The 12946-nt window shown below is 40.3% G+C and overlaps 1 protein-coding gene across 1 annotated transcript in view; it reads left to right on the plus strand.

Moving 5' to 3' along the window:
• FAM180A (family with sequence similarity 180 member A) overlaps positions 1–12321 on the plus strand; it is a 28103-nt gene extending 15782 nt beyond the window's left edge. The window contains exons 2-3 of the mRNA XM_071549758.1: positions 7814–7914; positions 9426–12321. Coding sequence (XP_071405859.1) covers positions 7814–7914; positions 9426–9767 — 443 coding nt within the window. The 3' untranslated portion in view covers positions 9768–12321. The remainder of the gene's footprint in view (positions 1–7813; positions 7915–9425) is intronic.
• Positions 12322–12946: the final 625 nt, after the last annotated feature.

Genomic DNA, 12946 nt, shown 5'->3' on the forward strand with positions numbered 1-12946 from the left:
TTTTTCTTTCCACACCTTCTGCAGAAACTTCACTCGAGCATGTTATAGGCCTCCCCTGGCTGACTGGAGCTTTTTTAATAAGCATAAATAATTTCGGGTGGGTCCCCTCCTTATGACCAAGGGAAGAATAAATAACACAGTATACATTGCTCCAGGCTACTAACAGGTGAAAATGCTGGATAATGGAAATTCCTTATGAGGGAATAAATTCTTAAACCATTTTAGTTGGTTGATGTCAGTGATATCTTTGAAACCATTTTACTTAAATCATAAATGAAAATATCCTCTGCCTCTCATAAACACAGGCTCAGATACACCATTTTCTTCTCTAGCAATATCCATTTCTGTAAACGTAAGGGGTTTTTGGTCTTTCTAATACACCTTTACATTTCTTATGTGTGCCAAGTAGCTAGAGAAGTTATTACCACTCTAGTTTTTTATATGGAAACTCTGTTACACATTAATCTAATCTCATAGATCTCGGGACATATGAAGTCAGAAGTGTATGTTGAAGAGGGTTCTGTTTTATGCAACTGAGACACCATTTCAGAATATATGTGTTTCTTAAAAAGGAGATAAATTAATAAAAGCTAACTTAGAAAAAACTGATCATGTATTGCACTATGGAATTTAATACAATCTACTGTTAATCCTAAGTGTTTAAAACTGACTTTTTTCCTAAGAACAGTATTGCCTGTTGCCAGCTTTTGCAAGGAGATATACTTCCTACATACTTTTTGACGAAACTTAGATTTTAAAGACAGAGCTTTATTTTTCTTTTAACCATTTTTAATAACTAAAGAAGGTGTTAATGTCTATTCTCACTTTTAGACAACAGGAATAAAGACAGACTGTTTTCACTATTAAGTTTAGTCTTAGGAGCTAAGATAGCAAGGATATGAAGTTGAAAATAAAAAGAGGCAAATTCTCTTTTAAACACGCTAGTTCACGTTGGTTTGTAATTAAAACATTTTCTCTATCTCGCTGTTGTGTTCTCTAAGGGCCATTTGGATTTAATCTCCCAATAATGGAGATTTAAGTGTATTAAAGTTGGAATGTACAAATCTCTACATTGCACTTTTTGTCATGAGAGAGACTTATGTGAGTAACTGCAATTCCAGATACAAGTTTCAGATGCTGGGCTATTGCATTGCAGTATTTTTTCTTGTCTTTCTAGGTTTGTGTATGTGTTTCTCCTATTTCTTCCTCTTATTCTTCCTCCAGCTTCTCATTCTCTCAATTTCTCTTGTGCTAGGGCATTGTTGAACCAATTCTAATGTAGTGGTTTTGATACAGAAAAGCAAAAACTTGTTCTGCCCTGGCAACAGTTGCAGACTATGATAGTATGAACACATTGCAGATGGTGAAGATGCACCCTTCTGGGGATGAATAAGTGCAGGGCAAGAAATAAAATGCCTTTTCTGCTATTTACAGTACTACTTTCACTGCCCACTACACACCTCTCATAGGTCAAAGCCTCTCCACTCTGGAGAAAGTGATGCTTTTGCTGCCACTGCAGGAGGGAAAGGACAGGTATTTCACAGTTAGTCTGAGGCAGTAAATAGGGGATAGGGAGTTGTTACTCTAGCAATGAACCAATTCAACATGGACCTGCCAAAGTGCCATCTGACAGAAACATAACTCTTTATGTATAAAATATACATCTAGTCTGTATGTAAGCCCTCAGATGCAAGGTTATCAAAGAGTAACATGGAACAGATTTTTTCAAGTGTTTGCAAACTCCGACACTCATGCCCTCTTCTGTGGGGTATAGACAAGGAGAGTCCGAAACAATGCTACCTGTACACTGTCACAGTATCACAGAATGGGTTGGGTTGGAAGGGACCACAGTGGGTCCCACAGAAAGGACCCACCCCATCTGGTCCAAACTCCCTGCTCAAGCAGAGTCATCTGAGAACACACTGCACAGAATTGCATCCAGATGCTTCTTAAATATCTCCAGTGAGGGAGGTTCCACAAGCTCTCTAAGCAATCTGTTCAGAGCACAGTCACCCACACAGTAAAGAATTCTCTTGTGAGTATTTCAGACATTTGCCTTAAGATCCAAACCAACAACTTCTAGGAACTGCCCAGCAGTGTCTGCAGCAAAATGGCTTCAGCCAGCCTAGATCACTCATAATTTTTGCTTGGCATTAATTTTAATGTCTGCCTATACAAACAGTTTGTGGACAGTGCTGAGTTTGTCTTCTTGGGCAAAAACTTGAATTCACCTTGAAAAATCAACTTCATCTTTCAAGAAAGTCCATGTTTGAGAAAATCTGTTACCAGGTTATCAGCAAATGTCTTCTCTTGACAGGAAGTTCTGTGTGTGCTGAGATCAGTTTAGTGCAAATTCCAGACAGATAAGAGAAAAATGTCGTGACATGAGGAAAATTTTAAGCTCATTAGTAGAACCAAGGTATGCTCCAGGCTGACTAGCATCAAGCTTAAAAGAGTGGTGCATCTGGCCCAGGAGATGGCTTTTTTGACTCTTGTAGAAGCTGGCACACACAAAAAAAAAACTAAAAAAGAAAGGTCACTGATGTCTTATGTTTCCTTTTTAAGATATGTAGTGTTTAGGCTAGGGAAAAAGTCACACTGATGGAGTATAATTCAAATTATCTGTTTTTCTGGGCTTGTTATAGGACAGAACAATACAACAATAGACAATGAATTTATACTAAAATACTTTACATATCTTACTATGAATTCATGAAAAATAAACTAAGAAGTTTGTTTTCCTTTAATTTAGGAGTATGCATGTTTGTTTCCATGCATAAATGCACTCACAGCACTGAAAGTAAACACTTTTATTCCCTGCTTTACCAGTAAGATGAAGCCAAATAGGGAGAAATTACTGTTTTTATAATTTGAGATGCACTAACTTTTTTCTAGTGAGGTCAAGGAGTTCAGTCTTCAAAAGGCCTGAGCAGGAAAGGGAAAATTTCACTGTGATAGACTAAGCTGGATGTATTGCTAAGCTTGCAGTAGCTTCTCAATTCTAAGAGGTGACTGGGACTTGTAGTAGAAAGTCAGTTGTGGTGGTCTATGAGGACATGGTTTGGCAGACCCCTCATAATTCCTGTAACAACTACTAGAGAACACATGAAGGAGTTTCAGAGATCACTGTCCCTTTTTAAGTCCAACACGGAATAGGAACTGCTGCTGCTTGTGCAGTCACTCCCTTGCACTTCCAGAAAGAGAGTGCTGGTCCCAGAAAGCCAATGATGCCCAAAGAAATTACTTCCATGAGTTTCTTTAGAGTCAAGCCTTAGTTATCTAAGACATGAGCTGCAGTTTCAGTCAGCTGACTGAACTTGGCTTATAGGACAACTGGACCACTTCCCTTCCCTATGTCAGCAAGTGACTCATGTTTGCTTTGCTTGCAGGGAATCAGAAGATTTGGGCCACAATTCCTTCTTGTTCCTCTCTTCCTTCTGCCCTTCATGAAGGTGGTCCCTCTGAAGCAATGTGATAGTCCTTTTCCATGCTTCTGATGATAAAAGTAATTCCTACTGAGTCATAACCCCAATTAAACTGTGTTCATGTCCCAAAACCCCAGGGAGCTGTATGTGCTTTGGAGTTTTGGCCTGCACAGGGCCCAATTCATGCTTCATACCTTTCCAAAGGCTTCATACCTTTTTGTAGGGAAAGAGAAGGACATTGATAATGCACTCCTGCACTCCTACAGCTATGCTCTGTACTTACTGAGCAAACACATCACAGGCAGCAACTGGGAAATCATGAGCAGATGCATGAACTGGAAAGCAAAACTAAACATCTGCGCCCTCATCAATGAAACTGCACAGAAAACCTGGGAGAGGATCCCAAATATTTACCTCAAAGCTAATGGTGTCCAGAAAATTCTGGCAGAGTTCTTAAGAAAGATGAAAGCATCTCTAAAATAAAGCTATTATCAGCCTCAAAGGTGATGTTATATTTAAACCATATAGATGCATTAGCTAAATAGTTAGGAGCAAGTCAGGGAGTTGGAAAACATGGCTGAAGCTTTTTTTAAAAAAACATGGTTATTCTTGAAGAAGATTGGAATTGAATCAACAGAGCCATAGAAGACTGGCCAGGCTCCTGCAGTAAGTAGTGCAGAAAATAGGAACTTCTGAGCCACGTTTTGATGGGCACTTCTAACCACTCTTGGGACTAGACTTGTGGGCAGCCCGCCATCTTCAGGCAGAGGCATTGGTGCACTCCAGGGCACAGGATGACACCATTCAGGGTCAGGCAGGTAAGCTTGGATTGAGTGGTTGCCCTCAGGCACACTGCTCTCTCTCATCCACCTCCAGCCCTGATGCCTCAATGGGCAGAAAGGGAGGTCAGATCAGGAAGAACTCCCAAGGCCCCTCTGAAGAAGGGATTTGGAAGAAGATGAGCCTGGCAGTACTCAGATATATAATGGAAAATGTTTTCAGTAAAGATAATCAAAACCTTATTTTTCCTACCTCATCTCTGAGAATCATAATTTTTTGTTACATGACTGATCAGCCCTTAGGACAGAAGCCCCCACATCTCCATTGGAGATGTCTTCACACATTTGTAAAAGAAGGAAAAAAAATAAATCAATAGGAGACTCTCCACTGACTTCAGAGATCACTGGGTTGGACTTTCTCTATTAATACTAATTAGGGATCTCTGTTACTTAGACGTTCATGGCTACTGCCATTGAAACAAATTGGCTGCAACATCAACATAAAATGATGCAAATCGCTCTGCATCTTCATATGAAATAATTGTTTGAAAACTTTGCAGGGAACCCCCTTGGGGAAGAAAGTAGTAATGATTTGGTAAATACCGTAATACTCCTCTGCTGTTCTTTGATGCTGCCCACACAACTCATTTGGGAGATGGAAATAAAGAAGAGGTCAGCAGAAGTGTTTCAAGTGAAATTTGCAATCACTAAATGCAGAGAATGGCTTCAAATCTCTTGACTTTTGTGCTTAACTTACAGGTGTGTTAAGTGAGTATCATGAAAATCAGAGAGTGCTTGCTTTATATGCTCATACAGTCTTGAAGGAACTCATCAGTTCACAAAGAGAACTATGAAGGGGTGATGGTGGAAGGACTTGACTACTGTGCAGAAAGAGGGAGGAAGGGAAGGACTGAAACAAAATGCAGATCAGGAAAATCAGATTACTGTGACAAATACAAATGAGCTCTGAAAGACTTTCTGAGTAGAGTCTCTAAGGACTGTAACAAAGTTTAATATGTTTCGGGAACAAGATAATGAGATGAGGGAGTCAGGGCTAGCCTAGTCCCTATAGAGGAGGGCATGTTTCTGATGTGCATACAAACTCCTTTGTCACAACAGCTCAAGCTCTTATCCCTTTAAATCTCCTAAACTAATCCATGTTATCCTGGGGACAGCGGGCTAGGAAAACCCTGCTGCTTTCTAAGGCATTACCTGTGATTCAGCAAGTGGGTCAGTACTGAATCAATAATATGGCATTCATTTCTGTGGGAGTCTTTCACTGAGGTTTTTCTGGGTGAGAAGTGATGGACTGAATCTGGTGACTCCCACCTCAGCTCCATGGTGGAAATCTGTGCTTGAATTGAAATTTAAAAGCAATAGTGGAATGACAATAAGCTTAATAACACTGAAGGAAGATGTCACAGACACTCTTTCCATGGCTCAGGGGATATTTGAGATGTAAATCACCTGCATATGTAGAGGTACTCTGTACTCTGAGTCTGCTTTCACTGAAAGGGCATCTAAAAGAGTTAAAAATGAATAGTCATCATTATAGACTGGATTTCTGCCAGCTGCTTAGTAATTAGAGTTTTAATTGCCTGGTAGCAAAAGTTTCAATTACTCAGCAATTAGTGCTTGAAGTTTCAAGTGCTTCCCATGCACTCAATTGCATTCATGAATTGTCAAGAGCAAAAGATGAAGCAGCTCCAGTGTGTCTCAGCAGAGGTCTGAGCAGGAGGGAAAACATCGGGGAGGGGGCAGCAGCAGCAAATGGGCATAGCCCCAGTTGCCAGTGGTCAGTCAGGCAAACACTCTAACAGAGCAGAACCTGCAGGCAGCTCATGACATTTCCCAAACTCACCACCTCCTCGGCTGGGCCAGACAAGATGCTTGAGCAGTAAAGGCATCATGCTGGGTGGGGAAAGGCTGCTGCAGAGACCAAGTCCTTTACTACATCTCTCTTCTTTTCATTGGTGCATTCATTCCTTCAGGACTTTAGTCATATACCCTTCCAGTACTATTGATTGTTGTAAAGAAGTTTTAAGCTAAACTTATGTGGATTGAATAGGAAGCAGCTAATTCTGTAGGTGTCCTAGCAAAATGCCTGAAACTCATCCCTGCCAAATGTATTTACTGTTAGTAGTATCTAGCTACAGTATCTTTACTGCAGTTCAACAAAATATTTAACTACACTTTAACCCTAGCTAATTCAAGCCAAAAAATACCCTTTCCTGTATCAAGTATGGATTGCTTCATACTTAGCATTATCTCAATTAATTTTCTTTATGCTAAATAGTAAAGGTCCTGCTAGTCTGGTTTATTTCTTCTTGCATTACTAGAACTTAAATATCCTTAACTAGTTAAACTTTATCAAAGTTAAGAGTTGGCAATGGCACAGGAAACAAGACGGCATTTAGGCTATAGAGTTTAGAAGGAACTACATAGTTGTGACCTACTTGAGGCAAGTTATCTGATAAACCATGTAGTCAGGGAGCAGAAACTTTTCTATAAAATAATTACAGTTGCTCCAGCTTTCTTTTTCATGCCCAGCAAAGAGTTTTAAATGATGTTCAGGTCTTCTACAGGCAGCATGCAAAATCCATCACAAGAACTTTGACAAAGCAAAACAAAACTGATCTTGTAAAATTATTTAATAGAAAAAAATCTGGTAGAGGAAGGGTGGGATGCAACTTTTCAGAAATTCAAAGTAAGCTGTTATGTTCTATAAAATGTTACTCATAATTGTAGAAATCTAATTTTTGAGGAGGGACTCATAATGCCTCTCAAAAGGTGGGGGTTTGTTTCCTTTTTTTCTTAGACTGGCTTCCAAATGTATGTATTGGTAAACAAGAGCTAAAGTTGAGAAGCTGCAGTTCACTGGGGTGCTGAGTTCAGGGACTATGTTTTCTGTCTCATTTATTTGAGACCATATCTGTGGTGCACTTCACAATGGTGAATAAATATTTGATCATAGCAGACACTGTTGTTCCTAGCAACAGGACACTGTGAAGTGCTAAAGCATAGTAAGCTGGGATCCATGTTATTGAATGTGGTTCTCTTGTCTAAGCTGGAAACAGGTTCGATGAATAGACACCGACATCTGGTGAACCACTCCTTCCAAATCTAGATGCCCTGGAGATACGAGGTGATTATTCTCTGGTGGAGCTTTCACTATTAAATAAGGAGAGACCAACTTTCAGACAGTTGAAACCCAGAGAAATGTAGAGTCTCAGAAGGACAGAGTAGGACAAGGGACTGAAGAAAAGAGGTTTTGTTGAGTGTCCAGGAGAAGGGCCTGTATTTCAGATAATGTTCATGTCATAATCACTATTCCTTTCACCTCCGAGGCTGCAACTGAGAGTCCCAGGCTTGGATAATAAACCACCCTGTGTTAGACACCATACAGATATAGGACAAACAGCTAACATCCATTCCCAGTAGATTAGAATCAAAGCAGTCCATACCATGCATTTTATTTACAGTGAGAAGTCATACAATACAGTAAGTCTTTGTAACAGGCAGTTCTTTTATTGACTCTTCTGTTGAAAAGTGCTTGCTCTTTTCAGTGGCTGGCACCTTATGGAATGTCTCTTTTCTATTATTTTCCAGCTATGCTTTTCCCAGCTGCTCAGAGAGTCAAGAGGTCCTCAGCTGCCTTCTTTAACCCAGTGTTACAAAACTCGCTGGAAGATGTGGTCCTGCTTTACGAGGTTCAGTATATGGGAGCAGATGGTACCTTAAGCCTTAACCAAGACTGGGGTTACTGTCCGTAATGGGGTTATCCATTATCATCTTGTCTTCATGTCAGTTTTACGCATCCCAGGAGTAAACCCATTGCTGACCATGTGATAGATCACCAGAAGGGTGATGATGCCGAAAGGGTTTTTGTTCTGATTTTCACATTTTGTAGATTTTAGGAACACGGTAGTTGTAGATTTTTAGAGGGTTAATATTTCTAACAGTTTAAGTTTAATGCCTTTCTATCACTACCCCTGTCCCAGAACAGGGAGCTCAAATTCCTTTAGTTAATTAATCTTGTTTAGACTTCTTTCCAAGGTAGAGCTGAAGGATATCACAAGGCCTACAGAATGAAACATAAACATAGGTCAGAGTGACCCAAAAGCCAGAATTGGATGAACTCCAAGAGACCTTTGTGTGCCTGAGGAAGAAGAGCTGATGAAGACAGAGGGTCCTGACGACCCCAGACCCAATTCCAGGGGGTTGGACCAGGGGTGGGACTGGGGCTGGACTGAGAAATGTGTAAAGCAATGATTGGAGGGATCTTATTATAAAAGCCATGGAAACAAGAACTAAGACACATGCATGTCATCCTGTATTCCTGTGGGCTGTAGGCCCTGTGTTATTAAAGGACCTTTACTTTTTATCTTACCCTACACTAACGTGGCTCGAAGTCCTGTTTTTGGGGGGAAGGGTCATTCACGGCATCAGTGAGAACAGATGTATATATATGACAAATTCAGTACTTTGAGCACTTAAAGCAGGCAGAAGCTGCCTGCTGTACCTCAAATGTGGGTTCTAGCTCAGCAACAGACAAAATGAAAATCAGAGCAAAAGGCATCCACTTCCTTCCCAAACAGTTGCCTATTAACAACACACTCATCTAAATTCTTTGCACTAAGTCTCAGTCCCAAATTATTAAGACTACAAGTATCAGTCATTGCAAAGTAATCTCAAGGGCATGACTGTTTCACTTCAAAACAATTAGTGTTCCCCTTTTCACAGGAGTGGAGACTGTAATCTATAAATCACAGGCTGGTCATATGGTTACCTAAAGGAAAGTGGCTCACCTGAAGAAGGTTCATGGGTCAAATCTATCTGTCTCACACCTCAAGAAACTAGCATTGGATGTCCAAACAGAGGAGATGGGCTGGGAAGCTAATGCTGTGCTTTCTCACACAGAACTAGGTTATCCCTGGCAGGGTGCTAGCAGCAACCCATGCCTGGTTTGGACAACAGAAGAGGATCAGTTTTTTCCTTTTACTCTGTACTTTTTTTTCCATAGCCTAACTCGAATTTTCCTAAGTAGCTAATACAGGAGTCCAATGCTCATACAGAAACTTTCTGGTCTGCCCCACCTCCAGTCAGTGCAATTGTCTCCATTTGACATAAAGACCTAGGGCCATGTTGTTGATGCACATTTACTCTGCCTAGAGTCTGTGGGAGAAAATAAATAGTTTTCTGTGTTCTGATTTTGTACCAGTTTCTTTTAGCTGAGCTTGACATTGACAAAGGCCAGAGAATCTCCATCAAAGATGAGGAGCTCGCTTCACTGAGGAAAGCAGCCGAGTTCGACACCATCTGCAATGAGATTATCCCCAAGAGCATCACAGAGATCCGCAGGCTGAGTAGCAGGCTGTCTTCCTACCCAAGGGTCCTCAAGAAAGAAGACTTTGAAAGGACAGTGCTGACGATGGTCTACACAGCCTACAGAGCTGCTCAATCCCAGGGGCACCAGAAAGACACTTGGGCTGAATCCTTTGTCAATCTTTACAGAGCCCTGAAGCATGACTTGATGTTCCCACACAAGAAACAGCCATCATAGCAGGAGACTAGATGCAATAGAAACTCAGCCACCTTTTCTGGTTGATAATGGACACATGTAGCACGTCCACCACTTTATTCTGTAAAGAGTTTAATAGCCCGCTTTGTGAAAGATTATTTGTTTTCTAGCTCCCTCTTGTGGCATCCACTTTATAGTTCCATTTTAAATAGTGAAAAATGTCCAGTCTTGAGAAATCCATTTTTATGCTGGCTTGGAGGCACATTCAGGGACAAGAAAAGAAGGGAGTCTGGTGTACACTCATACAAACCCTTGATTCATCCTTTGCATTTCCTATAAATAATACATAAGTAAACTATGCTTATGCTCACATGCCTATGAGTAAGTGCTAGAGAGTTACTTTCCTAGCCAGGGAAAGGAGTTCATGTTCTGACTGTCTAGCAAAAGAATATTATAAAGAGATGCAAAGGTTCTCTGTAAAAGGAAGATGTTTTCTAACTGTCAGTCTTCAGAAATTATGGCATATAATATTAGTTCCAAATGTTCTTTTAAATAAGCACTCTCTGATTCACTTCATTTGGCTGAGGCAGTTTTTAATTGCAATAACATTTGCAGAACACAAAGGGCATTGTGAACCCCAGCAGCAAACAATGCCTGTGGACATATTCCCTGCTTCCTAGAGCTGCCCTCCCAAAGAGTCTGCAATGATTCTTTCATTATTTGCACATGACTTTGCTTTTGCTGCTTGTATTTTTTGAAAGAAACATGTATTTTTCTGCAGTGGTATCAAAGGCAAGACAAAGGCCCTATTTAATTTAATAATGGCAGATTTTTCCTGGTTCTGTCAATGGAACGTAGGTCATCTAAACCCATGCTTCAGAATCCCCCTGAGGCAAGGGAGGAAGGTGCATTAAAACATACTTGGTGCTGAAATTAGCACTTTGGCCCTTTTTTTTTATAGTAAATTGCATATTCATTTGAGTATCCGTGTGTGTGTATGTCTGTGTATGTTCATGCATGTGTGTGCACATAAGTGCTGAGTACATAGAAGAATCCTAAATTGTTCAGTCGGGGAAAAATTGCATCTGATCACTTAGCAGAAAAGTCTATTTACCAATTCAGTGGTGCGAATTATGAATTTGGGAGCAGCAAAAGCAAAAATTGGAGAAATAGTGCAACTGGTTATAATAAACCTCCAAACAAATCATGAGCAGAAAACAGACACAAGAAGATAGATGTCAGATAGATGGCTAGCTAACAAAATCCAAATGCTTCTAAATCAAATTCCCTGGGTTTTGTGCACAGTTGATAAAAACCGTTTTCCTATTGATATTAGTGGCAATTATACTTCCAGACCTTGGGATAACAGCCGAACATTTATAACATCCATTCATACCATACTTGTTTATCTCTATATTGGCATAATATCTTAAGGATATAGGCCAAATCACAAATCCCTGAGATGGTAGAAGTGACCTGGGCATTCCAGCCCAAGTTATGAATCATGTTTAACTGTTTAACTGCTTTTGCATCACTTGAGCAAAAGGAATTAATTCTTATGTATCCTTTAACAAGGATACTCCAAGGAGTGGAGCTGAAAAAATCCATCCAGCACTACCTTGTTGCAGCAAACAGCAAGTAGCACAAGCAGTCAGAGCACACTGTGTTTGGCAGTCGCCTGTGAGAATGTGGAACCACAGCAGCCTTAGGAGCAGTCTGGCCATGGCATTAGCAGCTGGACAAAGGACTTATACAAGACAAAGTCAGTCTTGTTTCTCCCAGGAGTTTCTGTATTTGTATGTTTGAGTGTGCATGTCTACATTTAGACACACATACTTGAAGGTGCACTTTTATACCTGAAGAGTTTTGTTGCCCATCTTCAAGGCCTGTCTGGCATATGGCAAAGGAAACCAAAAACCTCAGCCACAAAGCTGTGGACCACAAATATCTCCATCTCCTCTACTTGCACAGAGTGCTCAGCTTCCACAAAGCAGCCTTACACTGCAGTCCTCGTGCCCTTTGAGCCCTCAGCTTTAAAAGCAATGTTTTCCTTCCTGACCATGCTTTATAAGTACATGGAGGGGAAATGCAACAGACTGTGCTACTGCCTTTCCACCTCTGCTTCTTGACTCCCTGAAGCACCACTTGCCAGAAGAGCCTGCAACTAGGGCAATTTATAAATCCCTTGCAGCCAGTTACTCCAAGTCTGCAAAAATAACAAGAAGGAGGACTAAAGCAACTATTAATTGCTAGCAGTCACCATTCAGAGGAATGAATGCTGACCATACCCAGCCATGCTCCTCAGCACACGACAGGACAGTCTGGCAGTCAGAGGTTACTCATCATAAAATATCTAATAGAAAAAAATTACAGATATTTTTAATATCTTGTATTTCCCTGTGGCATACATACCTTTCTGTACCTTACAAATTGGTAATTGGAACCTTTATCTCCTCAACAGAATAGAAAGGGTTTATGAGTTTATTTCCCTCATCTCTATACTGTTTGTAATGTAAGAAAAAGATTTATTCCTTGGGAATGTGCTTGGACTGCCCAGGTTAATTTAACAGAGACTCTCAATATAATTATAAAAATATTCTATGTAAAATACTTGTCTTTGTATTCCATTGATTTCAGCAGCAGATTTACTATTTGGCAACTTCAGCTTGAGTAATTGCTCATCTTGGAGTGTGAAACTTTTTCTGGGAGCAACAGTACTGGAGAGAAGAGGGAACAGCCCTTCCCTATGAGGAGCAGAAGTGGGTAATAGGAACCAGAGTGTTCCTTTTCCAGGGTTTTGGTGGAAAGGAGCTCTCTGCCTTCAGGGCAGTTCATTGGGCTTGGGGCAGTTTGTTCCCTCAGTATTGCTCAAGGTGCAGGTGTGGGTTGCCTGCTCCCAATCTCAGTTTATATTTTATAGGCAGTTCTTCTCTCACAGGCTGGAAAATCACTGCCCCTAAATGCCCAATTTTATACATTCTTTGACCTTATAGATTATGAAAATATAAAATAAAGGTTAGATTATTGTTTTCATTTAAAATAATAAAAAGTAGTATTTTAGACTTTTATTTTTGGTTTCTCTGAAACAACTGGCAAAACAGATATTAATTCCTTAGGTGTATTGGCCAAAATCTTCACAATTACTATATTTTTACTTCCAGAACTAGTTGCTAAGTTTGCCTGAAGGGCCTCAAGGTTCTGTTGCTTGCTGAAAGTTTGAA

Source organism: Pithys albifrons, chromosome 3 (genome assembly GCF_047495875.1).
Source record: "Pithys albifrons albifrons isolate INPA30051 chromosome 3, PitAlb_v1, whole genome shotgun sequence".
NCBI lineage: Eukaryota > Metazoa > Chordata > Aves > Passeriformes > Thamnophilidae > Pithys > Pithys albifrons.